Genomic DNA, 26,143 nt, shown 5'->3' on the forward strand with positions numbered 1-26,143 from the left:
TTGACTCCTTAACTTTTTGTTGCTTGCTAAAATTATAACAAACCATCTTTGTAGAGGCCTACATGTATATTTCAAGGACACATCCAAAAGTCTTTTATTTTTCAGATGATGCTGTATCAAACATAAAATGTCTTGCATGTAGATCAAATTGTACATTACTGAGAAATCAAAATTGTGGGGTCCTGGCTGACTCAGTTGGTGAAGTGTATGCTCTTGATCTCGGGGTTCTGAGTTCTAGCCCCATGCTGGATGTCGCGATTACTTAAAAATAAAATTAAAAAAAAAAAATCAAATTGATATTGAGCTAATTGAACAAAGACAAAGTTAGATAAGAGCGGTTACCTATTGGTACAATGGTAACCTCATTTTTTTTTTTTTTACCATTTTTAGACACTACATAGCTATTTTAAAAGATGTTAGTTTTATCTTTTTTTAAAGATTTATTCATTTGTTTTAGAGAGCACAAGTGAGGAGGAGTAGGGGAGGGAGAATCTCAAGTAGACACCATGCTGAGCATGAGCCTGAAATGAGGCTCAGTCTCACAACCTGATCATGACCTGATCATGACCTGAGCCAAAATCAAGAATTGGACTCTTAAATGACTGCACCACCCAGGTGCCCCAAAAGTTAGTTTTAAATGAAAATATTACTGGGTAATAGAAATATATAACTAACCCCTTATAAAGATATTTCATTTGCTAGCAAAAATGTTATTAGAATATAAAGCATTTAGAGTCAGCTTGGAACCAAGAAGTTGTAATTATGTTTTTGAATTCCATTTTGGATCAACCTTTCATTTCATGTAAGGCTTTTAAGCTTTTAATTATGCCACTCACAGATACAATTATAAAAATACAATTTAAGCTTGGTGTGGACAGTGGGTCTCATCTATGCCAGTGAGGCACAGCCCTGGGTCTTCAAAAATAGTAATATAAGAAGATGTAAAATATTTTAAAAAACTAACAAATTGTGTAGTTTGCTGAAATAAAAGTATCCAATCTGTAAAAGCATCACATTTCTTTTACTAGAATGATTTCAGCTCAGCATGGCAAAGTTTCATTTCCCCTTTAATCAGAAGTTCTGAATGAAAGTTATATGGCTTTGTTGGTTTTTTATAGATTTTATTTATTTATTTGACAGATAGAGATCACAAGTAGGCAAAGAGGCAGGCAGAGAGAGAGAGAAGGAAGCAGGCTCCCTGCTGAGCAGAGAGCTCGATGTGGGGCTCTATCCCAGGATCCTGGGATCATGACCTGAGCTGAAGGCAGAGTCTTTAACCCACTGAGCCACCCAGGTGCCCCTTTGTTGTTTTTTCAACAGGGAAAAATACTCATTATTATTTAATTTTTAAAATTGAGAGACAAAAATCTTACAAAAAAGGAATTCAGTGTTTTGGGGTGGAATAGATAGCAAAAGATTTTATTGGTGGTGAAATGGCTGTGAAATCTTTGGGATAATTTAATGCCTGTACTTTGCAGAAATGGAAACTTCGAGTCAGGAAAATGCAATGTCCTACCCTAAGCTCCCATACCTTCTAAGAGAGCTAAAACCTGGATCCCTATCTCCTGACTCCTAATCCAGTGCTCTTTTTCATTATATGGTATGACTCCATAGTTCTGGAACCTGAGCAGCCTATCTCACATTGCAGAGTACTAATGAGTGGTCTGGAGAATATTTCTGCCATATTATATGTACTTGTAATATAGATACTGTTGACCTTAATAATAAAAGTTACTTCACCAGTAAAAATGAGTTTATTTGGGAGTAACAGAGAATTGCAATTCACGACAAATAAACTATGGCAAAACCATAGGTAAGTCCAACAAAGGAGAGGAATGTTACTTTAGGGAGAAAAAGAAAGCTGAGAAGGTTGTTTTGAAGCAAAGCCCCTTAGAGAAAAGCAGGATTTCAGATTGAAGATGTTTCTCATTGATGAGCTGTGGAGGTAGTCAATTTGTTATAGGAAATGCAATATAATTCTTTCCCTTTGGGCACTGTAAATGATGATTGTTTCCAGTTGAGGATTCTTCTTTTAGGGCTCTATAATTGACAAACCTTCTTGTAATTAACATTGACTGATAGGGCTCCCATTCCAGCCTCCCCTCACTTCAGTGAGGTTTCCTTTTAATAGTTTTCTAGTACATAGAACAAGTAACTTAACAGGTTTCTTCTTTCAAAGTTTTGTGTCTGTGTCCTAGTCTGTCTGATAAAGGACACTTGTTGGGGTGGCATTATTGCATTTCCCAGAGAAATTATGTTTTGTTTTGTTTTGCTTTGTCCTGTGTTGAACTGACACAATCTCTTATTTCCTCCCCAGTTTATGATACCCTTCTCAGATGTGTTTTCAAAATGAACTGTTAATTGACTTTTCTTGAGAATGTTCATCATAACTTAATAGTAAGAAACCATTCTTTTAAGATAGTTTTTTCCATAAATTTGGAATCTGGGTGACTTCTTCTAGTGACTATATGACTACTTGATTACAGATACGAGGCAGGATGATTTGGTAGACTCTAGATATGGTAGACTCTAGACTATAGATATGAAGTATTTAAAAATTACTACCACGGACAAGAATTTTTATTGAAACAAATACAGATTGGGGCCAGATATAGTTTAATGTATAAATTACTTAGAGCTTTAGGTTGCAGATTCTTGACATGACTATGGACTAAAATGCAGGTGTTACTTTTAGTCTCTCTAAAAATAAGATGTAGTACCCTGTTGCTGGTCCATTTCTCATAAATTGAAAGGATCTAGTGCTTTCCAACTCAGAAGAAAAAAATTGTAGAAGAAACAAAAAAAGTCATGTGGCACTTTATCTAAGTGAGAGCTAACTTAACCCAAGACCACATTGTTTACCTTTTACAGACGATTTTAAATAATAGCTTTGTTTGCTTACAGTTTTGTTGTTGGGTTGCCTAATAAGTGGATAGTGAAAGACTTTGTCTTGAAAGCTCTTCAGAAGTGCTGGTTTATTGAGGAATTTGAAAACCTGGGTGTCGTCCTCCTCATTGTTTTTATGTCATTGTTTTTATGTGCACACACACCATTAGGCAGCCCTGTGATTATAGAGCCATCTGCAGGAAAGTTATCAAGTTGCAACATAGTTAATGATTCTCTTACCTTGTTATTTCAAGTGGCAAATGAGAAGTGACAAACTGCAATTCATGTGGGGAAAGAAATGGACAGTCAAGAGATGTAGGAATTACTAGGGAGGGGGGACCCCCTCCTTTAATTTTTCAAAGAAAACTGCTTTGTCATAGTGAGTTTGTGATCAAAAGAAACATGCAATTTGCTTCAGGTTTTATATATTCCCAGTAATTACAGTTCTATCTCATTTGAAGGGTGTCTAATGATAGCCTTTGAGAGGCTTTGTATGATCTGTCAGCTCTTTTCGTATTGATATCAGGAGGATACTATTTATTTACCCCAAAAACAGATTTATTTGATTTCTCCTCCAGGAGTTAGGTTTGTTTTTCACACATTCTCATTATACTCATATGGTTGTCAAAAGAGGAACTAAACAAGTGTTCTTTTGCCCTATAAATGCAGTTTATATAGCTGATTCTTACCATTGGCTATATAGATAGTTGTTTTCTGTTTCGTTAATCATTAAGCATCTGTAAAACTCAAGTCAGACTTGAGATTCTTGTAAAGACGCAATAAGAAATCTGATGTTCTGTGTCTGAGACAGGTAATAGGATTTGTGAACTTCAGCATTGTTTTTACTCTGCTCTGAGAAGTGTATATTTACATGTGTGTTGATGCTCCTCATATCCAGTCAATATCAAAATAAACTGTGTATCAATATTCAGACCAACCTTCAAGATTTTTTAATTTATTTATTTGACAGGCAGAGATCACAAGCAGGCAGAGAGGCAGGCAGAGAGAGAGGAAGAAGCAAGCTCCCTGCTGAGCAGAGAGCCCGATGTGGGGCTCAATCCCAGGACCCTGGGATCATGACTGGAGCTGAAGGCAGAGGCTTTAACCCACTGAGCCACGCAGGCGCCCCTCAGACCAACCTTCAATAACATCCACTCTAAGTCTGATTATTATTTGGTTTGGCTAAGATTTAGGTACTCAAAATTAAGGCATAATTGGAACAGTTTTTTCAGAGTATCAACTGAGTAAATAACACTAAATATAGTCTTTGATTTTAAAGATTTCATACAGTGGAAAACTATTTGGAGGCCTCTTTACTGATTGAATGGTATCAGCAAAATTAGAGTGACACTGTTGTATTGGAAGATGCCTTACATGATTTAACATCAGTAACATTATTATCTTTTTTTTTTTTTTAAAGATTTTATTTGACAGACAGAGATCACAAGTAGGCAGAGAGGCAGGCAGAGAGAGAGGAGGAAGCAGGCTCCCCACGGAGCAGAGAGCCCGATTCGGGACTCGATCCCAGGACCCTGAGATCATGACCTGAGCTGAAGGCAGGGGCTTAATCCACTGAGCCACCCAGGCGCCCATTATCTTTTTTTTTTTTTAAGATTTTATTTGTTTATTTGACAGACAGAGATCACAAGTAGGCAGAGAGGGAGGGGGAAGCAGGCTCCCTGCGGAGCAGAGAGCCTGATGTGGGGCTTGATCCCAGGACCCTGGGATCATGACCTGAGCTGAAGGCAGAGGCTTTAACCCACTGAGCCACCCAGGCACCCCTAGCATTATTATCTTTAAATAATATGCCTTGAATGTTAATCATTTTGTTTGAGAGAGATGCATTATTTTTTAAGATTATTTATTTATTTATTTATTAGAGAGAGCACAAACAGGGGGAAGAGTAGAGAGAGAGGAAGAAGCAGGTTCCCCACTAAACAGGGAGCCTGATGTGGGGCTTAACCCTAGGACCCCATGATCATGACCTGAGCCAAATGCAGACACTTAACCAACTAAGCCACCCAGGTGCACTGAGAGAGAGATGCATTATTTTGCTAGAGTTTTTATGCTTGTTTTCTCCTTTGCAAAAGTAAATTTTCTAAATTGTGAAGGTTTTAGAAAAAGACCAGAAGCAACTTCCTGAACACTTAGGAATGACTTTAGTAACAAAGCAGCATAAACTAGAAAAATCTACAATACAATGTTCACATATAAAGCCCGGTATTGTGGTGTCTGATTTTATTAACCAGCCTAACTAAAATACTACACATTTAGGAGACCACATTCATTCACAAGTCATCTCTCTACAACCTAAGTCAGGATGAGGAGGCATTGGGGAAGGGTCTTTTGCTTTGAATCTGCCTACTCGTAGATTCTATCACTTATTATCCCTCTTAAACCTATCCTCACCCCACCTCCCTTACATCCATTAATTTACTCATTATTTACTGGTTTTGTGGTTAAGAAGACACAGAGCTCAATTGTAGAATTATTCACATGTGAACCTTGTTTGGCTTCATCACTCTGAAAGTCGTTTTTTCCAGGAATTGATTCACTTAGAAATGATGTTGAAACTTTTCATGAAGAATCTTCTAATGCGTTTTAGATTCACTTTTCTAGCCAGATCTTCTGGCCTTTTGGGACAACAGAATGTTGCCTCCTTGTTTTAGAAAAATGTACAATAAGATTAACCATTCTTTTATTAACTAATTAATTCAAGATGTATAATTCAGTTAAAATTTTCTTTTGAAAACTTTTTAGAATTTTAGGTCACTCTGAAACATTCTTGCTTAAGAATAGTTTATAAGACAGGTATGAGAGTTATAGTGATCCAAATAGGGATAAAGAAGAGATAAGAAAATAGATTAAAATAAAATATTGCATCAGTAATTCCATGAAATTTTGCATAGTTCTCCAGGGAAAATATGTCTGTTTCCCAACCAACATAAAAATAAGAAGGAAGAAGGAAATTTTGCATGGAGGCTTGGAATTAAACAGAAGCTGCCAGAAAGTCCCTATCTAACAGACTTTTCGAAAACATCTTTTCCTAAATCTTAAGTAAAGAAGTAAAATTGCTTAGGCAAAGTACATTATAGCTTTGTCTTATCTAGTTTAGGTCTGTGCTTGACAGCTGCTGGAATGACAGTAAACATCACATCCTGAACCAATTGAAGGAAGGGGAACTGTATTTGAAAATCGGTGAAATGCTGTAATCCTCAAACCAGTATCATCAGTTTGTTAATAAAAGATGTATGTCCAAGTCACAGTTTTTCCAGGGTTTTGTGATACTTTCATTAGTCATGTCCCCCATGTGTATAGTAATGCCCATTTCGTTATAAAATTTGGTGATAAGTTTAGGTGGTTAGACGAGGTAGCATGAATATTAAGTCAGATCACATCATCTTAGAATAACACATAAGTGATTACATAGAATTGTTAGTGGAAACAATTCAGGATAAAAAGTGCAGGACAGTTCAGAGCTCCTGTGCAGACTGCACGTCTGTCTGAAATCAGGTTTAAAAAGTGGCCCTGTCTCCAGCTGACTCGTTTTGTCATACTGAGTCACAGGATTAACCCTTGACATGTTCCTTTTAAAAAAAAAAAAGGCAAAGATTAAACAACTGCATTCACTAGAGCAGCACTTGATCCATCTATATGCCTTTTTTTCCCCTGTAATATGATTCTTCTTAAGAAGAAAAATTGTGCTGCAGCTGTTGCATAGATTAAATTAGAATTTTTTCAAAAAATATTTTTGAGGAAGAGAAAAAAGACATCATGAAAGATCATTTGTAATTGTGATAAAGAAAATGACAGTCTCTGTCAACCACTTGTTTTTTCAGGGTAAGGCCGACTTCAAAAAAATTTTGGGGGATAACAAAAGACCTTGCCATAACACACAAGTAGACTATGGGAACATTTTATTTAGATTACCACCGTTTTCTTGATGATCTACTGTGTTTGAAAAATTAGTTTAATGTTATAAATATGTAAATCTATCTGAGTTTCTGCTTCTACCTTCAATTTAAGCAGTAGTGTATACCAAGTGAATATGTTGTGTACTGAGGAAGAGGAAGGTGTCTCAAATACACATGTATGGATTTTGTATCTCTGCTTTTGAAAGTAGGAATGAAAAGGAGAAGCAAAAGCTTTTAATTACTTAACTCTGTTTAGAAACTATGATGTTTCACATTCAGGTTTCAGCTTTAATAGCAAACTTCTCTGGTTGCTTAATAAATTACTTTAGAACAGTAAAAGATTATAGTGTCTAACTTTACTCTGAACTTTTTTTTTTGCCTGAATATTATTTATTCATTTCAGAGTACCATGTAGTTGTCTCTAAAATAAAGAACTGATGATGAAATACTAAAAATTTCATCTGCTTTAATAGCAAAGATTGTATAGTTGGTTTACATTATATTGTTTATCAGAAAAAAATAGTACTCTTTTCTGGCAAGCCCCAGAGAAATGAGCCTTACTGTAAGTGGATTTTGTTGTTGTTGTTACCAATGTATAAAAGTTGTCTCAAGTTGTAGCATAATTGTAGGAAGAAAATGTTCAAGTATTATCAGTGCTTGTGGCTTCCCTCTTATCCCCATTCCTCCTCAATTTCTGTTCAAAAGTGAATTTTTAAATTTTTTGTTATTAAGAGAAAAAGGAAATTTTATTTTAGATGATTGATTTCCCTTCTTTTTTTTTTTTTTTTTTTAAGACTAGCTGTTCTGTCAGAGAACGACTATATCTATGAAAGAGTAAAATTTACTTGAATGGTTTTAAGGCTGGGCATTGTTAATTGTAAATCAAAGCTTTTTACACAGTTCTCTAAGGATTGAAATGGGTCTTTGTGGTCTCTCAGGAGGGGAGGAAGTTACAAACCACTCTGCAGACTGGCATTTTAATAGTCTGCTGTACAGTGATGTTCTTTTGCAGCTGCTGCTTAGTCTTTTCTGTATCTGGAGAATGTGGGGAGGTTTTATTGTTACTCCGATACCATCAGCTTTTAAACATTGTGAAGTTAGCTGGCCTCATTGTCTGATTTGGTTTTATTACTATAATTTGATCAGTATGTTTCATAAGAATGAATTGAGTTTTTTGTTTATTTTTTGCCCTCTTATTGAATGTTTCTGCAATATTTTTTAGAAGACCTCTGCTTCGTGAAAGGTGCCTTAAAAAAAAGGTGATGTGCCCCTTTTTGCAGCTTGTTAGTTCTCCTCTGATTGGCAAAGTTTTTGTTAGAAGCTACAAGGCACGGGAGAAGAGAGAGTAATACAAAGAGGTTTTGATGGGGAGAAAAGAGAAATGTTTCTATTTTGTTTCTCTGGGTTAGAATTCAGACAAATGCAAAGACAAATTGAAAAATTTTTAAATAACAAAGTAGTATGTGGGAAAAATATGTATTTGCAGACAGTGTCTAAAACCTTTTGACTTACAAGAATAATAAAATGTTTAAGTCGATGAAACATTTATTCCTACATCTTATTTTTCCGTTTTGAGAAATCTGAGCATTCATATAAAATATGAATATAAAAAATATTGTTTAAGAGCAGTAATGAACTTGGAAGAAAGACGTCTAAGAAACCTTTTTTGATTTATCGGTGGTAGTACACATCTTATCTGTTATACATACCAGCCTTTCATACTTTTATATAAGGGAAAACAAAACTACTACTATTTATAAGGGATAATAAAACTACTGTATTTAACTACTGAATTGCTTTTACATATTAAATGGTCTAGAAGGTTGTAGTCCATTATAAACTTTAAATTGGTGTTGTGAATGAAAAATGTAAAGAGATTTATAACTGAAAATCTGTACTAATAGGTTTGTTTTTAAAAACATTTATTTTCAAAATAATTTTTTAAAGTTTTTATAATGAACTTTTTCATGAAATGTGCTCCATTTAACATTTTTTTCAATATGATATTTGTAACTTAAAAAAAAAAAATCATGATTTGTTCTAGCTAGTTAAGAGGTACTTACGTGACAGGTCCGCTTTCTCCCGGAAGTGATTTTGTACAAGGCTTAACTGTCTAGATCCTTCTTGTTACACATGATTCAGTGTTTCCAATTCCTGATAGCTTGATCATGTGTTTATCAAAGTTGGAAGCAACTTTAGACCTGGCCAGATGGTAATGTTGCTAGAGGTGTAGCAAGCTGGGTTTTCCTGCCACCTGTACTCTAATTAAAACTAAAAACAGATTAAGAGATGTCGGTTTGCCTTTCTTTGAGAGAGAGGTATATATATCATATATATGACCAAATTAACAATTTGGGGGGATATTTATTTCTAGGACACTGTATCTCTTTTCATTATTTAGCATTCCTAAGTGACTGGTATTTTTTTTAAATACCCAAATTTTGTCTTATTGGTATCCTCCACGAATGCAAGGACTTGATAGAAATTGAAAGAGGTTACTTACAGCATAAACCCTCCCTCTCTGCTCTGTGAGTTGGTTCAGTCCTATTTTGCATAAGTTCCTTTTGAGTAGATCCATGTGTGGATGCATAGTGCTGAAGACTTAACTCTGTTTGGCTGTGTGGATGTATGTCTTGGAGAGAAGCTGTGTGCATTAGCTGCAAACTAACCTTTTCAAAATCAACATGTATTGTGCTTATCCTGTCCCTGGAATGGGCAGCAATTCTTTGATGTATTACTACAATGGGAAAACGGTAAGTCTTTTTCTTTGTTCATATAGCTTCTAACTGGCTTGTTTAATGGAAAACAGTGTAGATTAATTGCTTTTTACTAAAACCTGTGAGGTTTTATCATTTTCTGCAATACATTTAAACTGTGTATTTCTTTGTAAGTAGTGTCAGTAAAGTTGCCTTTGACACTGTTACTAAATAGTTGTTGGCTTTTATTTTTAAAATAGGATAGAAAATAAACCTGAATTTGTGAGTTACTATTTTTAATGCTTGATGTCTTTACTAGCAGTGAGCTTGAAAGTACTTATTTTTCAATGTTTTTCTAATACTGTAAACATATAATCTATATATAAAACACATACACTCACAGAGAGGATTGCTTGATGCTTTGTAGATAGAAGGGAAAGATGAAAGTCATCTTGGATATTCATAAAAATAACAAGTATGAAGCTCTGGGAATGATTAGGGAAGCAGTCAGCTAGTAAGGGCCGTATTTCCTGTTTGGAGTTTCAGGTCCAGAGCCTGACTTTACTGGGATACCATCTGTTTCCAATCAAAGCAGAATTTTGACCCTGTACAGATTCATAAAATAAATCACTGTTTTTCAAAGAATGCATTTAAACATTTTCCAAAGAATGTATTTCTGGTCAATTTATAGCACATGGTTAGATGTTTTAAAATAATACCTTTCTGTGTTGCTAAGCAAGACTTTTCTATTCTTCAATCACTTAGTATTATTCAGAATGTTTCTGCAAAAGAATCTTTTAAGTCAGAGGATTTTGTATATTCTAAAAGTGAACTTCACTGGAAGATTAGCAGTTACTTATAAGATCATTGATCAACATAATAAAAATGTTGTACTAGTGAATTACAATCTTGGGTTTATGTCAGAAATTCAGTATTTTCCTCCTCAGTCTTTATAAAAAAAAAATTTTCCCTCAGGTGTCTTATTAAATATATATTTGACTTTGGTGATTATTTTGTTGTTGTTTGGGAGTAACGGCATTTTTAATGTTAATGTTTGAAGTTATAAAGAAAATACAATCACATTTTCCTAAAATAGGTGTAAAATCAGATATATTTGTTCCTTCCCTTTTCACCAGTTGAAAATCTTTTCCAGTAGCATGTGGTTCTAACCAGGGTACATGAGAACTAATGAAAGCACTTTTTCATTCTCTGACTGCTTTGGGAAGGCCTCTTTGGACTCTGTTAGCAATTGGTTGTTAACTTTAGGGTAAGCTTTTCTAATAGATGATAATCAAGCCAAAATATTGGAAACCCATTAAAAACTATGTGTTCACACTACCCATATAAGCAGAGCTTTGGAAAATGTAAGCAGTAGCTCTAGAATGTAAGTGAAATTACTTGATCTCTGTATAACTTCCTTGCTAACTGTCTTTAAAATGTGAAGATTCTTTTATGTCCAATTCTGAGTAAAATAGTCATTTTGAAGATTGTGTGTGTATGTGTCTGTGAGTTCAATAAAATTAATTATACAGGGCCTCTGAAGCAGAGAGCCTGTAACTCAAATTGAGTTTAGATTTTATTCTTTCAAGAGCACAGAACACTCTATTACAACATTTCTCTTTGTTCTACATTGGGTTGGGGGCAGGGGACAGCTTTGATTGTATTAAGTATTTCCAGACTTACGGTAGATGACATAGCTAGTATGATAGAGAAGTGTAGCCTGAAAATTGATAGCCTGTGCCTGATATAGGTCAAAGGTGACTTTTATGTTCTTGAAAAATGCACAAAGAGCTGATATATTGCTTAGTCTTCTGTATCATAAGGCCCTAGTCTTAATGTATTTTCTTATATATATTTTACTTTTACCACCTCTAGTTTCTTTTATTCTCTTATAACTCTTCAATAAGAAAATGACGTAGTATGTAATTACACTATCCAAAAACTATGTGAATGCCTCATTTTCCTATATATATTGGGGAATGTCTACATATCATGGTAAAAACTGACACTTTAACTTAGAATTTCCAGTCTCTAAGTGAAATATACTTCCTTACTTCAGTTATGGAATATTTATATGATCTTCATAGTGAACAGGTTAAATTTAAGCTCACTCTTTAATCCTACTTTACATTTTATTTTAGATGATAGGGCAGATTAATAGTTTGAAATACTAACAAGTTCCCATTGATTTCATTTTTAAGATCCCATTGTGGGTATTAGGGAGCAAGAAATTCTAAGTGGTACTGGTCTTAAAGTACTTTCTCTTTTTTCCTGGTTTTTATTTTTAAATTTTCAAGTTGGTTTCATGCATTTAAGGGTGGTTGAGATACTTTAACAATAAGACTGAATAGTCTCTAGCAAAAAACAAACAAACAAACAAACAAAACAGATTGAGAGAATAGGCTTTCCATATTTAATTATTTAAGATTTTCTGATAGCAGTATATTGTTTGAAATATAAAGGCTTGAGCATCTGTATGCAGAAAAGCCAAGATGTTAACCCTATTTTTCCCACTGTTCATAAAGAGAAGGGGTTAATGATCTGTATCATATGTAGCCTTTGTGTACTTGTATTCTATAACATACTATAAAATATTAATATGTGTTTATCATAAACAGGAAACTGAAAACCATTTGGAATATCAATTTTTTGAGATTTAAAAAATAGCAAGGAAAAATGAGTTTCTGAGCTCCTTATGTATGTATTAAGAACTTGGCCTGCATTCAGTTTTCTCATTGATATGACTAAATTGTGTCCTTTATGCAGAAAGGTAGAAAGTCTTAGAGGTAAAAGAGGTAAAGTTTTGGGAGGAGAGGATTCCTGTTTTCTTCACCTTGAGGATTCTGGAGTTTTGGCCTTCCTTTGATCTGGTCAGCCTCCATTTTCTAGGCCTTGAAATGAAGATCCTACAGAGTGTTCCAAGTATAAAAATTGTAGCAAGTACAGACATGATGCTCTTTTAATTGTATGAGGGGATTATTTTAATCTTATCAGAGACAACACAGAAATCCAAGTTTTGAAACTCAAGCTTAGAAATACATTTTTAATATTGAGCTTCTTTGGATGGAATCTGGTAGAGAAAAGACAGGAACTAACATGATTATAAGGGCTATTCTGTGTCAGGAGCTACACTGAGGACTTTATGTTGACCTCATTTAACTCACAACCACTCTGTCATTTAGTTGTTACTGTCATTCTTTTATAAATAAAGAAAATGAGGTTCAGGGAAGTTAAGTGATTTGCTCAAGCCCCAGCCAGTTAGTAAGTGCTGAGGTTAGAATTGAACCCAGATCTGTCTCCCAAGAGCAGGTTTTCCTAAGGGCAAGTTAACTAGCCTTCATAGCAAAGGGCCAGACTTCATTTATCCTTACTATAATTTGTATCAAAATATACTACGCTGGAAAGAAAATGTAACAGGAAAACACAAGGCCATTCTTATAAATACTTAATGTATTTTGCATATGTAATAAGACTAATAGTTTTATGAATGCAAATTGATGTGGTCAGTCAAGCAGATTTTTATTACTTCCTGTTTAAGATGAAGAGCTTTAAACTAGGTTTGTTTAAAAACTCAGGAAATCAGACTAGCAGTGGTCTCCTCTTCTAATAGAACTCATAGTCCTGAAAATTGGTTTAACCATGGTTTTGGCACCTGTCTGCCCATGTAGTTTGTATTTTCATAAGAATTAAGAGTAGGAAGCAGCTAAAATTTCGTTGTAAATACATCTAAGCCTTGTGTTGCAAATAAGCATTCTCACTTAATAAAAGCACAAAAACCAGCATGAAAGTATATAGAGCTACATTTCAGTTCCATTGGGGATTTATTGCTAATTAACATGAGAGAGGAAAGTACAAGTGAATTAATTCAAGTTTCCAGCTTGTCTGTAGGCCCAGTAGAGTTAAACCTAACATTTGTATGATGAGGAAAACAAGAATTAATTTAAGAATTCTATAAAGATACAATGCTAATGACATAGAATGACAAGGACTTTAACTTAAACCTACTTTGATTGTTCTCCCCTTTATCAAACTGCCTGAGATTATATTCTAGACATAAGTCCAAGGATTTTGTCCCCTTTAATTTGTGGACACAAATACCAATGAGTTTAAAACTATAGCTGTTGCCAGCAGGGTATGTCATCACTGGTCAGCTTTATTAATATTTTAGAAAGAAACTTATATCCCTTTCATGAATGTTCATGAGTGTGTTGAAGAAAGAGATCAGGTTCTGTACTGTTGGATCTAAATTTTTTTAAAATGTAGGCAGCTAAGGAGTGACATTCATTGGTTTGTTTACTATATTATCCTAGAACACCAGTTTCAAAACCAGTCCCTTAAAAATTCCATAGTTTATCTCTCGGGAAAAACTGTGGTCATTATGACAATGATAGCAATTATAAAAGGCAGGTGAAAAATGCCCAGTGATGTTAAGATTAATACAAATATGCTTGACCTCCTAAGACATTTTTCTCACAATTGAAAACTGGTAATATCCAACTATGCTTGTTAGACAGCAGAACTAGTAATTTATTTTAAGCTGCTTTGTACTGAAAACTAGAATTTTATTTTCTTATTGTTAGGAAATTTTATTTCACTTCATCCCTAAACATGTCTCTGAGAATTCTTGGGAAAAGACATTGGTACTTTTATTTAGGAAACTTGAAAATAAAAACATGCATTTTTTTATCCCTTTTATAAAAATTCCAGTTGTGTTTTTAGCAGGCTACTTAGGTAAAATGAATCCTTGATAGAGATGGCTTGTATGTCCTTGAGTTAGTCCTTGTACTTCAGACATTCTGTGTCATGATGCCTTTGGTTTTGATTCTTACTGAAACTGTCTAAACATTTTCCCTCTTAGGCTTGGAATTACCATTAAAAACTCCAGTAGTAGATTGGACTTTCTGGTAAAGTGGCAAAAGTTCTATTTTTATGTAATAATAAAATACTGAAAACATTGAAATATTAAATGTTATCTAAATATTCTTAGATACTGGAAAATTCTTAAATTAGACTGTTTCATAGATTTGTTTTAAAATGTTAATGTCTTCCTTTGGGGTTATATTTCTTTTAATTTTGATTAGAGAAAGAATAAGGAAATTGGGAAGACCTAAATTTCAGAAACTTCGAAATTTTGCCATTTAGGTTAAAGATGCTTTGTATCTGAATTTATACGTTAGATCAGTATTTATATGTAAATTAGTAGAAAAAATAGAATAAATTAGTAGTATAATAATAATAATAAATTAGTAGAATAATGGATCCAAAGTGATCAGAAAAATCAATAGGGAATTGTTTTTAGGTAATTTCTTGAACTTCTTGTAACACCCACCTAGCACCCTGCCTGAATCAGTATAATTCTTAAAGCCAAATTTTTATTTACTCTTTTAAACAGCCTCTTTTTACTGTAATTCAGAAATAGAAACTGTTGTTTGTATTATTGTATGAGGAACTTGAATAGATTAATCAGCAGTAACTAAAAAATAAATTCTTACAGTAATTACCTAGTTTCTCTTAAGTTTTAAGTGTTGACCTTTAAACATGCATATCTTAAAAATTATTGGCCCAGAGGTTTAATTACAGTTTTTAAAAAGATGGACTTTGACTTAAGTTGTGGTTTTCTTTTTTCCCAGTGATCTAGACTTTTTTTTCCAGGTTTTTAGATACCCAGGTATGTCTTGTGAAATTCGTATTGTTGAATACAAAATATAGTTATATAAAAATAAGGTAAATTAAGTGGACGTTCCTGTATATAATATTATACTTTTATTTTGAAATTATGATGGTAGGGTAAACTAGCCAAATGTTTTGTTCTGTTATTTTGGTAAGTTGATAAAGACTGTACTAAAGGTGATTTGTCTTATTATTTTACTTTTCACATATTGGATGTCCATGTTGGGATGTATTAAAGTGTTTAATGATACTTACTGGAATTTAAGGAAAACTGCTATTCAAATCATCTTGACAGTAGAGCTAATAGAAGCCTAAACATAATGAAATTTTGATAGAGATTACTGTGTTAGAGCATGTTCAGAAAAATGGATAAGCTCCTCCATCTTTCTTTTTTCCAAATCAGTTGACGCTGTTCCTAAGTTGTTTGACAGTTTAGGCTGATTTTGGTTTTCATAGGCTTTGGAGCTTGTGAGAGTCCAAGAATATTTCTTTAAAAATAATTTATGTAATTCTAAACCGAATAAGGAAAAATGATCTAAACCTGTGTTGTTCGATATAGTAACTACTAGTCACATACGACTATTTAATTAAAGTAAAATAAAAAATTCAGTTCCTCAGCTGTACTATTCATATTTCAAGTGTTCAGTAGTCACATGTAACCAGTGGCCACTCTGTTGTGTAGAACAGATGTGAAACATATTCATCATCACAGAAACCTCTATTGGATAGTGTTCATCTAAAGCCTTCCTCTCATTTTCTGTGGAAGGGTATCTTAATTAAGATTTATAGCTATTCTCACATACCTAGGAAAATTCCCAACTCATCTCCTCATCATTTGGGGCATTTAAAAATATCAGCCACCACACAAGCTATGGATCTATTTTTAAAGGCATGGGGAGTGACATCGTCTTTTAACCCATCACTGGATGTGACAAGATTTAAAAAAACAAACAAAATTAAAAAGGAAAACCTGTCTTTTTAGCAAAAGCTACTACTTCTTTGCATTTTTTTCTCAAAAACTATCAGAAAATCATTGTGGCTCCCTGCCTGACAGGGATGTTTCCAGTATTAATCACAGGAAGGATGCACTAAAATCAAGCATACAGTGCGCAGTTCCAGCCTTAGAGCTAAACGGAGAACGATCTGCCCTGAATTTGGAGTTATCCATATGACTAAACTGAATCATTCAAGCCAGTAAAAAGGCATGTTTTTATTAACTTGACTCCCAATTGGTTGAATGAGCTAAAATATCCCAAGGATAATTGTGTAACCACTGTAAAGAGTGATTATAAATATTCATCCCTGAAATGCTCTGTCACTCTTAAAAAGTTTGGGTAGAATGAGATGAGGACATTAAAGATACTGATGTGGATTTGTTCTGTTCAGCTAGACTTAACAGGGAGGTATCTTAGATTTTCAGTTATATTCACTCAAGTTGGAATAAATGGTATAGTTCTGTTCACCAAAAACTCAGAATTTCTCTCATCACAATTCCTAGAGGATAAAGTGTAAGTGCTTGGAAAAGAAGAAAGACAGTCCCGTGGTAACAGTTGTGAGCCTGACATTCTGAAATGGAAGTTAGAATTCCAAAGAAAATTTCTAAATATCAACCACATTCTAATGGAATATCTTAAATTACTTAATTGTACCTTTTTCTGAGATTTTATTTTTTTAAGTTAATCTCTAGACCCCAAGACCAAGAGTCACACACTGTACCAGCTGCAAGATGCTCCTCTATTTCTCTTTTAAATAGTTTGATTCCTGGTAGATTTTAATCATCTTAAAGCATATATATTCCTTTCTCTTAATTTTAAGATTGTTGTGATACAAAATCATACTTAAGATGTAAACGTATGATTAGATCATTAACTAGGAAAAAAACTGGCATCTATGTGCAGGTGATCAGATGACATAAGCAGTCTGGTTTTAATTTGTGGCCAGTACTGATTGTAACTAAAAGAGACTTGCTCTTTTTGTGGAATTGGCTGACTATTTCCCTACATCTGGAGTTAATAAAGTCTTTGAGACCACATCAGTTGCGCTTTGCCGCAAGAACTCTTTGATCTGAAAAATTGAGACTGGCACAACTGCTGCTTCATAACATTGCATCTACGTTTTTGCAAGCTCTCGTTAAGATACCAAAAGTAAAGTTATTTGGATAGTGTTAGAAATGCTGTTAGGTGGGCCTCTTTGAGAATAACGTTTTCAAAACATTTTTATTATGATTAAAAACTTTGAACGGATGTTAGTAAATAAATGATAAACTTTTAATAGCTTAGAGTTTTCACCATTTTCATTTATAAGATCTATCTTTTAAGAGTCTGTTTATTCTTTATCAGAGTCTGTTTATAAAGACTAACATTAAAAAACTTTACCTCTAAAATGAGCCCTGTTTTTTTCCATACAGCTTAAAATTTTTACATAGGAATAGGCCAGTCTCTTCTGCTTTGGTGGTTTATCTTGGTTTTCTTGTTTTCCATGATAGCGATCATTAACCATTATCTGATCAGCATATTCTCCTTTATTTAACTCTGATTTGTATATCAGTACAGTCAGGTTTATCCTCTATTTGCTTTTATAATTGCAAACATTTCGAATTTTCTAAAGTGTAAGTGTATCATGTATGGAATACAGTGAATTGAATGGGAATAAGGATAAGTAAATATAAACTGTCAAATTATGCATGTAAATTGACAAATTATGTAGGTTTTTTTTTTTTAAAGATTTTATTTATTTGACAGAGAGCGATCACAAGTAGATAGAGAGGCAGGCAGAGAGAGAGAGAGGGAAGCAGGCTCCCTGCCGAGCAGAGAGCCCGATGCGGGACTCGATCCCAGGACCCCGAGATCATGATCTGAGCCGAAGGCAGCGGCTTAACCCACTGAGCCACTCAGGCGCCCCATATGTAGGTTTTTTGTATGTGAGATGACACATCAAAACTGAGATTTTTTTTCCATAAGTTTGGAGGCTTACATACTGTTTCAGTCTATAACCTAGATAGGATTAGAGAATTTTGTATTTCATACTTTGAGATCAGTGATGGTGTATATAGTAAAGAAGCATTTGTGACAAAAAGCATATGTTCTAATGTTCTCTTCTAAACTTTATCTCATTTGTATTTTCTTACTGGGTCTTTGGATTTACTTTATTCTTCATTGTAGTTTCAGCCTAGTTTGGAAAAATCTTTGTATAAAGGGGAAAAAGGACATCTAACTGGCTAAGTTTAGATACTGAAACTTGATTAAAAGAAAAAAGTGCAAAATTCCTTTCCTGAAAACTTTTCCTGCCCATCAGTCTATATGGTACATTACAAACACATTTGTATATACCCATTTATTTCGTTCTGACATTATCTTATGTAATAGTGCTAAACTAGAAAAATACATTTAATATGTGTAATGGGGAAGAAAACATTTTATTTGCCATATTCCTTTATCTGGGGTCTTTCTAGGTAGTTCTTGGGAATCCATCTTAGCTCAAACTTCTCAGGTACCACAGGTGTGTGGGATGTTAGAGGAGCCTTAAACCTAAATGCCGGTCCATTGAAAAGAAACACCTGTGCTAGTAGGTAGCTGACTAGCAAGAAGAGTAAAAATAAACTTTTTAATCTTTTATTTAGCATGAGTAGTATTTATAAGTAGGATTATGTGGACAAAAACTGTAAGAAACACCATTCAAGAACTGAACAAGGGCAAAATTTTGTAGAATAACAGCTCCTGCAAGAATGACAGAAATGATTGAAATACTGTTTGCTAATACTTGGTGCTTACTGTGCTGAGCATTGTATATGTGTTATCTCATCCGATTTTCCCATCAACCCCCTGATGCAAGTACTGTTAGCACCATCTTACCAATGAGGAAATTGAGTCTTGGAGGCTTGGGTAATTTGTCAAGAGTCTCCATAGTTAGCTAATGCCTCAGAGGAAGAATAAATGAATATAAATAATAGTTTATGTAAAATAAAACTTTGGCTCACATTTTAATCTCAGTATATGCTTCCTCAACTTTTTTATTAGTGCACAGACATGCTTAGGAGAAAACACCAGACTATGTGGAAGGACATAGAGTAAATGTCTTCCTTCCCAATTCAAAGTCCAGAGGTGCAACAGTGCACTAAGTTTCTTATGTATAATTCCAAAAATTTTCTATGCTTATGATTTTTTACGCATGCTCCCATAGTTTTAACAAGGCGGCTACTTTCTTCCACGTAAGTGAATACTTAGGATGTGTATTTTAGAGTGACATTTAGTAGATGTACCCTTATCTAACTAAACAAAAGAGACAGGTTTCCTGCACTGTTCACAATAGGACACCTCTCCATTCTTCTGGCTCTTGGTTTACTTTTGCTTTTAGAGAGTGTGCATTACCTTAATTGTTGTTTATTTGTTTTCCTTCTTGATTTTAGTAATCATCATGAGAATGGCTTTATCATGCTTTGATTAAGGTTATTTAGATGCCCATTTAGTTTTGTAGGGAAGTGGCAATGATGGCCATTTGCCAATTCAAAATGTTCATAATTTGCTTATCTGAAGCAAGGGTTACCAAAGGAAATTAATACTCCTCTGACAAATTGAGTTTTTTCTTTTTTCTTTTTTTTTAAAGATTTTATTTTAGAGAGAGAGCTCGCTCGCATTCACATGAGTAGGGATAGGGAGAGAGCAAGGAGAGAGAGAATCTCAAGCAAACTCTGCACTGGGTGCAGAGCTGGTGCTGGGCTCAGTCCCATGATCCTGAGATCGTGACCTGAGTAAAACCGGGAGTCAGACCTTCAACTGACTGAGCCACCCAGGCACCCCTAAATAAGATTTTTCTTAAAGCTGTGCCAGACTTAAAAGTTTACTTGAAATTAAATCCCTCAGCAGAATTTTGTTTTAATTTTGCTAATCCTACTAACTTAAGCAAGTTTCTGAAAACTTGCTGTGTGCCTTTTGTGATTATCCTTTAATAATAACAAAGTATAATCTTTAATCTAACTCATTTTGATTTTGATAAAACTTGAAACAGTGAAAAGAATGAATTTTATGAACCCAAAATTTATTTCATCCTGTATTCAAAAGACACTTGTTTCCACCACCACATTTTGAATCATGAGTCTATATAGATTTTTGTTTTTGTAAGCAAAGTCAACCTTTATGACTTTATTCAACCACCTGGTGTAATTATCACACAAAAATGCATTATGGAGATATCTGGAGTAGTATTTTTCTCTAGTAATCAGCTAAAAACAAATAATGTAGATAGTAACCAAGTTAGGTTATTATATATAATGGATTTAGTTTCTTTGGATTTGTGGCAGCCCTTTATGATATTAGTTAGGTCTTTTTAGGCCCTTTATGAAATACAACACTCATTTTTCACATAAGTTATAAATATGATTGCCATTTACATTTTAATTAAATTTCCTGTTTAATTTAAGGTATATGCACCATCCCCAAATTCAGATGATTTCAACCGTGAATCTCCTAGTTATCCATCTCCCAAGCCACCAACCAGTATGTTTGCTAGCACTTTCTTTATGCAAGGTAAGTACTGCCAAATAGTTGTCAATCCTACAGCAGTTATCTGTTGTGTACTAGCTAATATTTAAGATTGTGAGGAAAGAGAATACCTACATAGGAGTTCAGTTGTTACTTATCTAGATATTTTTGGCTTAAGTAAATTAAAATTTAGGTTTAAAATTTCTAAAGATGTTTTTGCTGATAGCACTGTAGTTGGACTATCCAGCAAACCATTGGAGTGTCCCATCTAGTACTGGTCAAACTTATAAAGGACTTCAGTTACGAAAAATGAGTAGAGCTGCTCTTTCTCATTTTAGAATTTAAACGAATGAAAGATATTAACAATTCTAGTTTCTTATTTAAATTACAGACTCTTATCACCCCTACAATGATCAATATAAAGAGTGAATATCAACGAACAGAATAAGACTTGTTAAGAGAAAAAAGTGTTGCATTTCCTTTAATTCATTCTAGCAAATCATTTTTATTTGGTCTCTTGCGGTTTTGGACTATGGGAAGCATATACTATGGGAGCAGTAAATTGCTACATAATCGCTTCCTTGTCTTTACACTGGTGAGTGAAGTCATTGCTAACACATTTCATTTGAAGGCTGACTATAATATAGTCATTATCAATTATGTATGTTTACTCTTAGAGAAACTTCTTTATTCCACAGCTTCAGAATGTTTGATATAATGTACATTGCTTGTTACAAAGAATTTTTTATATATTTATGATTATACCATTTAACCAAAATTAAATCCAACCCATCCCCAAATTTGAGATTTTTATTATTTTCTTTGATATGAATTTAAATCTTCCAAGGATTTTTATAACAACGTACCTACTACAGTTTAGATTGTTTTTCCCCCCTCTAACTATAAAGCTTTGTTCCCTCTTTTTAAATAGTAATTGAGGGAAGAAAACTAGATAGAAGACTGGGTTGGAAAGGGGAGGGGAAAGGTGTCTGGAGGATATCCTTTTGAGGTCTTGCAGCATCATCAAAATAAATTTTAGCTAAGGAAAATTTTTTATTTCTCTTTTCATTTTAGATGGGACCCACAATTCTTCTGACCTTTGGAGTTCATCAAATGGGATGAGCCAGCCTGGTTTTGGTGGAATTCTGGGGACCTCCACTTCCCACATGTCTCAATCCAGTAGTTACGGCAGCCTTCATTCACATGACCGCTTGGTAGGCTATAATACATGACTAGGGTGCAACAACACCCTGTCCTCACTTGTGTTTCTCTTTGGATTAAAAGTGTAAGATTTGATTCTGCCAAAACTTTTGACATTTGAAATACTTCTAGGCTCACTGCATTTAGCATGCCTTTTTAAAAGTAAATGACAATAGTAGAACAAATGTTCTTTTTGACTTGTTATAGTAGTTGTCCAGTTATATGTGCATATTATTTAGAAAATGTATTTAATAGATCATGTCTCTCTCCCCGTTTCTCTAGAGCTATCCTCCGCACTCAGTTTCACCAACAGATATAAACACGAGTCTCCCACCGATGTCTAGCTTCCATCGTGGCAGTACTAGCAGTTCGCCTTATGTTGCTGCCTCACACACTCCTCCCATCAATGGATCAGATAGCATTCTAGGTGAGCTTTTTGGGGGTTGGCAGAACTCCCTAAAACCTACTTTGGGGATTTTCAGTGAACCCCCCATCTTTCAATATATTTTTTAGTATTGGGTTTTTAAATGAAAGTAAGGAAGAAAAACTTTTTAATTTTCATTAATGTAGAAACTGGTACCGAACCCTTCTTTAACTTATTAAGTGTAACACATACACAATATTTGCTGCGATGGGTGAGATAGTGGTAGAGAATACCCTTGAAATCAAGGCAGAATGCTTAAAAAAAAGGCATCCCTGCCTGCTAAAATTCTTTGTTTTCTACCTGACATATTCAGGAACCAGAGGGACGGCTGCTGGAAGCTCACAGACAGGTGATGCACTTGGAAAGGCTTTGGCATCTGTGAGTATTGATTTTACCTATTCTGCTGAATGAGCTTTACACTGCTAAACGCAGTGGTACTATTTTGTGGACAGTACGTGTCATAGTTAGAGGGTGTAGTTACAAAACAATCAACTTCATATCTCCATTAGAACTATTCTGGGTGTGTATTAATTCTTGCTGCCCTTAAAATAACTCAGGAGAACAGCTTCCCACCCCATTCTCACAAGATCTGTCCTTCTAATTTCAGTTTAAAAATGTCTTTGATTTGATGGAATAGATGTAGATAGAAAGAGAAATTTGGGAGTTTTTAGATCTATAGCAGAAATTACTGAGATTAATTGTTAAATTTATTTATTAGGGTTTTTTTTGTTTGTTTTGGTTTTTTTTTTTTAAGATTTATTTATTTATTTATTTATTTATTTGACAGACAGAGATCACAAGTAGGCGGAGAGGCAGGCAGAGAGAGAGGAGGAAGCAGGCTCCCTGCTGAGCAGAGAGCCCGATGCGGGGCTCGACCCAGGAGCCGAAGGTAGAGGCTTTAACCCACTGAGCCACCCAGGCGCCCCTATTTATTAGTTTTAAATACATACTTAGTTGCCCACCTAACGTAAGTCAGATGGAACCAAGAAAGACAACTCAGTTATTCTTCTGGTCCGCAGAAGAAAGTGCATTCATAAGAAATTTTTCTTAGGCAGAAAGTATTATTTTACATATTTTTTAAAAGGAAAAATAATCACCTACAACTGATTCATTCAAGAAATAGGAGAGTCTTCCCCAAAAAAGCCAGATTTATTGAAGAACTCATGCTAACATGAGTAAAACTGATTTGAAGGAATCCCATAATATTTTCTTGAGCAGCTAATTTATATCACCTCAGGACATTAATGAAAAAGCAATGATTGTTCTAGTAGCTGATCCTTAAAACATTAAAAATGAAATCCCTTCTTTCAGAATTCTTTTGGGAGAGCATTTACCAGTAATTCACAAAGACTCCAAATCTAATTGTTTAAAAGAGGCAGTTCTGCTTTGTACTTTCTGAATTTTCTCCTTAGGCTTTTTCTTTTCTTCTTTTCCCTTTGAGTGGTATGCCTCTCAGAATTCCCACAGAGTTGTCTTACATTTTCTGTGAAGTGCAGTTAACTCTATCAGACACATTTAGGGCTGTTCCTGGGGACTGCAGACCACTTATAGAGGAAGCAGCCATTGAACACTTAAGGAGATAAACCTCTTTGTACAAAGTGTCTGTAAATAAACCTTTTTCTGCATCCCAGTACAAGTTTCTGGAGAAAGCGAAGGCAAACTCATCTACCACATAGTGGAACACCCCACAAAAAATAGAGCTCAGTAAATGTTGTTGAATACAGTCTTGCATCATATGACAAAAATAGCAAAGATAAAAACAAAGCCCACAAAAATATCAGCTATAATTTGAATGTTTAGTAGGTACTGGGTATTATACTAAGCATTTACATGCTTTGTTTTACTTAATCCTCAAGAAAACCCTGTGAGGTTGGCATTATTATCGTCACATTACAGATGAGGAACTAAAGTTTCAAAGGTTAAGTAACTTCAGCTCAGAAAGATTAAGTAGTTTGTCCTAGGGATCACCAAGCTAGGAAGGGTAAAGCCCCATATATATTAGGTAAGAACCTGGATCCAACTATCTTCACTACTGTTTCTCCAGAAAGAGAATTGCTACAGTGACTGTGGTTTCACAGTATGTTGATGAGGATTAAAGGAAGTGGTCCTAATTTTTCTGGACTTATTCCCACCTGATAAAAACTGCCTGCTTAGAAATAAAATTATTCTCTAATATTAAATCTGAGTGCCCCCAGGAATTCGATTGGCTTGCCATATTTTCTATTGATTCTGAAAGAATCCAGTAGCAGATATTTTACATGCAGGAGGACGAAGAACGTTGAAAAAGTATAGACTGCATTTTGGGAGCTTTTTTCTCAAAGGTCTTCTATTGATTTTACACAAGGAAACTTCTATAAAGGACCTTGGCAGGTAGGCAGGCAAGAATTTGTGATGTTCTTGGTGGTTGTCCTTCAAGCTCCCTTTCAGTTACCCTTTCTTGTAGTTGACTGTTTTCCCATTTATGACCAGCATACTAGCGAAACCAGTTGGCATTAGGGGGAAAAAAAATCCAAATTCTCCATGAGTGGAAGCCAGGGAAGAATGTTTAATCTAGTTAGTGGGTGGGCTTTGGTTGTCATGGAAACTCAGCTCTGTCATCCTGTGTTGTTACTAGGCTGAGCAGCCAGGTCATTCCATAAATCATTTCTGTCATAGCTGACGGTGATGCATTCCATCTGCTCCATCACTGCATGCCATAGTGTACACACTTGAAATCCCTTCCTTCAACCCATCTGCTGTCCCCTCCCCACAAACACCTCCCCAAAACACATTCTTTCTCTAACTTGTATTACAGACTCACATTCACTTTAGTGCTCACAGAATGTACTGAAAAACAAAAACATTACATGGGGAGTAGGAAGGATTAGAAGAGATGAGGAGAAGGAATTTTCTGAGGATTACATTTGAGAGTCTAACATGCATATCAGAATTTTATGTTAGGTATTACAGATCTTTGGAAATGGTGAGCATGGGTATTTTGAAATTTTAAGTTCTTTAGAATATGACATTTTTAATATAGCATCTAGTTTTAGAGAGAAAACACTATGCTATTGTCATTAGAAGTTATTTCTAGCTCCCCAGTCGTCTGATACATGTCTTAGAAGGTCTTTCATGTGTGAAACATCACAGGGTACAACCTTTGTTCTTTAGTTTAGGTATTAAAGAGCACACAGAATACTGTGATTAAACATGTAAGGCCAGATAATGCATTTGCAAAGGTTCCTTTATTTTAGGTTTAAGCTGGGATAATTGTGGTCTTAATCTCAAGATAGCTAGAAAGAGAATTGTACATGAAAGTATTTACACAAAGTTCCCAAAGCCCTGTGGATTATGCATTAGTTTAGATAATAAACTAGGGTAGATAGAAGGAAAGGAAAATCTGGGTATTCGTGCCATTTCTAATGTGTTTCCCTGAACATTTGCCAGACAATAACCCTTTAAGATTGTGCCCATGGAGAGTTATATAGAGGAAGAAACATCTGGTTTATTTCAATGCCTAATACCATATCAAAACACTTGGTCTTTAATTTAGAGGAGATCAAACAAGAGGACTGTTTAACTTTGTTGATTATATCAGACTTCTTTGTGATAATTTATGTTTTGATTTCTACCTCCGAGCAAAGGAGAGAGAGAGAGTGTGTGTATGTGTGTGTGTTTTAATCTGGATATTAAATGGTCAGTAGTCTCTAACAAAAGAAAAGAAAATTCAGGGAAGTTGACGTTTAAAAGTAATTCATGAAATAAGTTTCTTTGTTCCTTAGACTCAATAACATTAGCATAATAAAGATTAACTGAAATGTGCACTGTAGTGTTTAAAAAATTGGGCTCACAGTTCCAAGGTTGGGCTTGGGAGCCCTTCATTGTTTCTTTTTTGTC

General features: G+C 34.6%; 1 protein-coding gene across 8 annotated transcripts in view; it reads left to right on the forward strand.

Annotated features, from left to right (window-relative positions):
• Positions 1-26,143, forward strand: part of TCF12 (transcription factor 12) — a 385,612-nt gene that overhangs the window by 316,106 nt on the left and 43,363 nt on the right. For 6 of the 8 annotated variants that reach the window (XM_046007718.1, XM_046007720.1, XM_046007721.1 and 3 more), the window contains 4 exons: positions 20,583-20,688; positions 21,718-21,857; positions 22,126-22,270; positions 22,581-22,645. In XM_046007718.1, coding sequence (XP_045863674.1) covers positions 20,583-20,688; positions 21,718-21,857; positions 22,126-22,270; positions 22,581-22,645 — 456 coding nt within the window. Of the gene's footprint in view, positions 1-9,422; positions 9,554-20,582; positions 20,689-21,717; positions 21,858-22,125; positions 22,271-22,580; positions 22,646-26,143 lie in introns of those variants that run through there. The other 2 variants (XM_046007724.1, XM_046007725.1) reach the window with 1 other exon arrangement.

Source organism: Meles meles, chromosome 6, assembly GCF_922984935.1.
Source record: "Meles meles chromosome 6, mMelMel3.1 paternal haplotype, whole genome shotgun sequence".
Classification (NCBI taxonomy): domain Eukaryota; kingdom Metazoa; phylum Chordata; class Mammalia; order Carnivora; family Mustelidae; genus Meles; species Meles meles.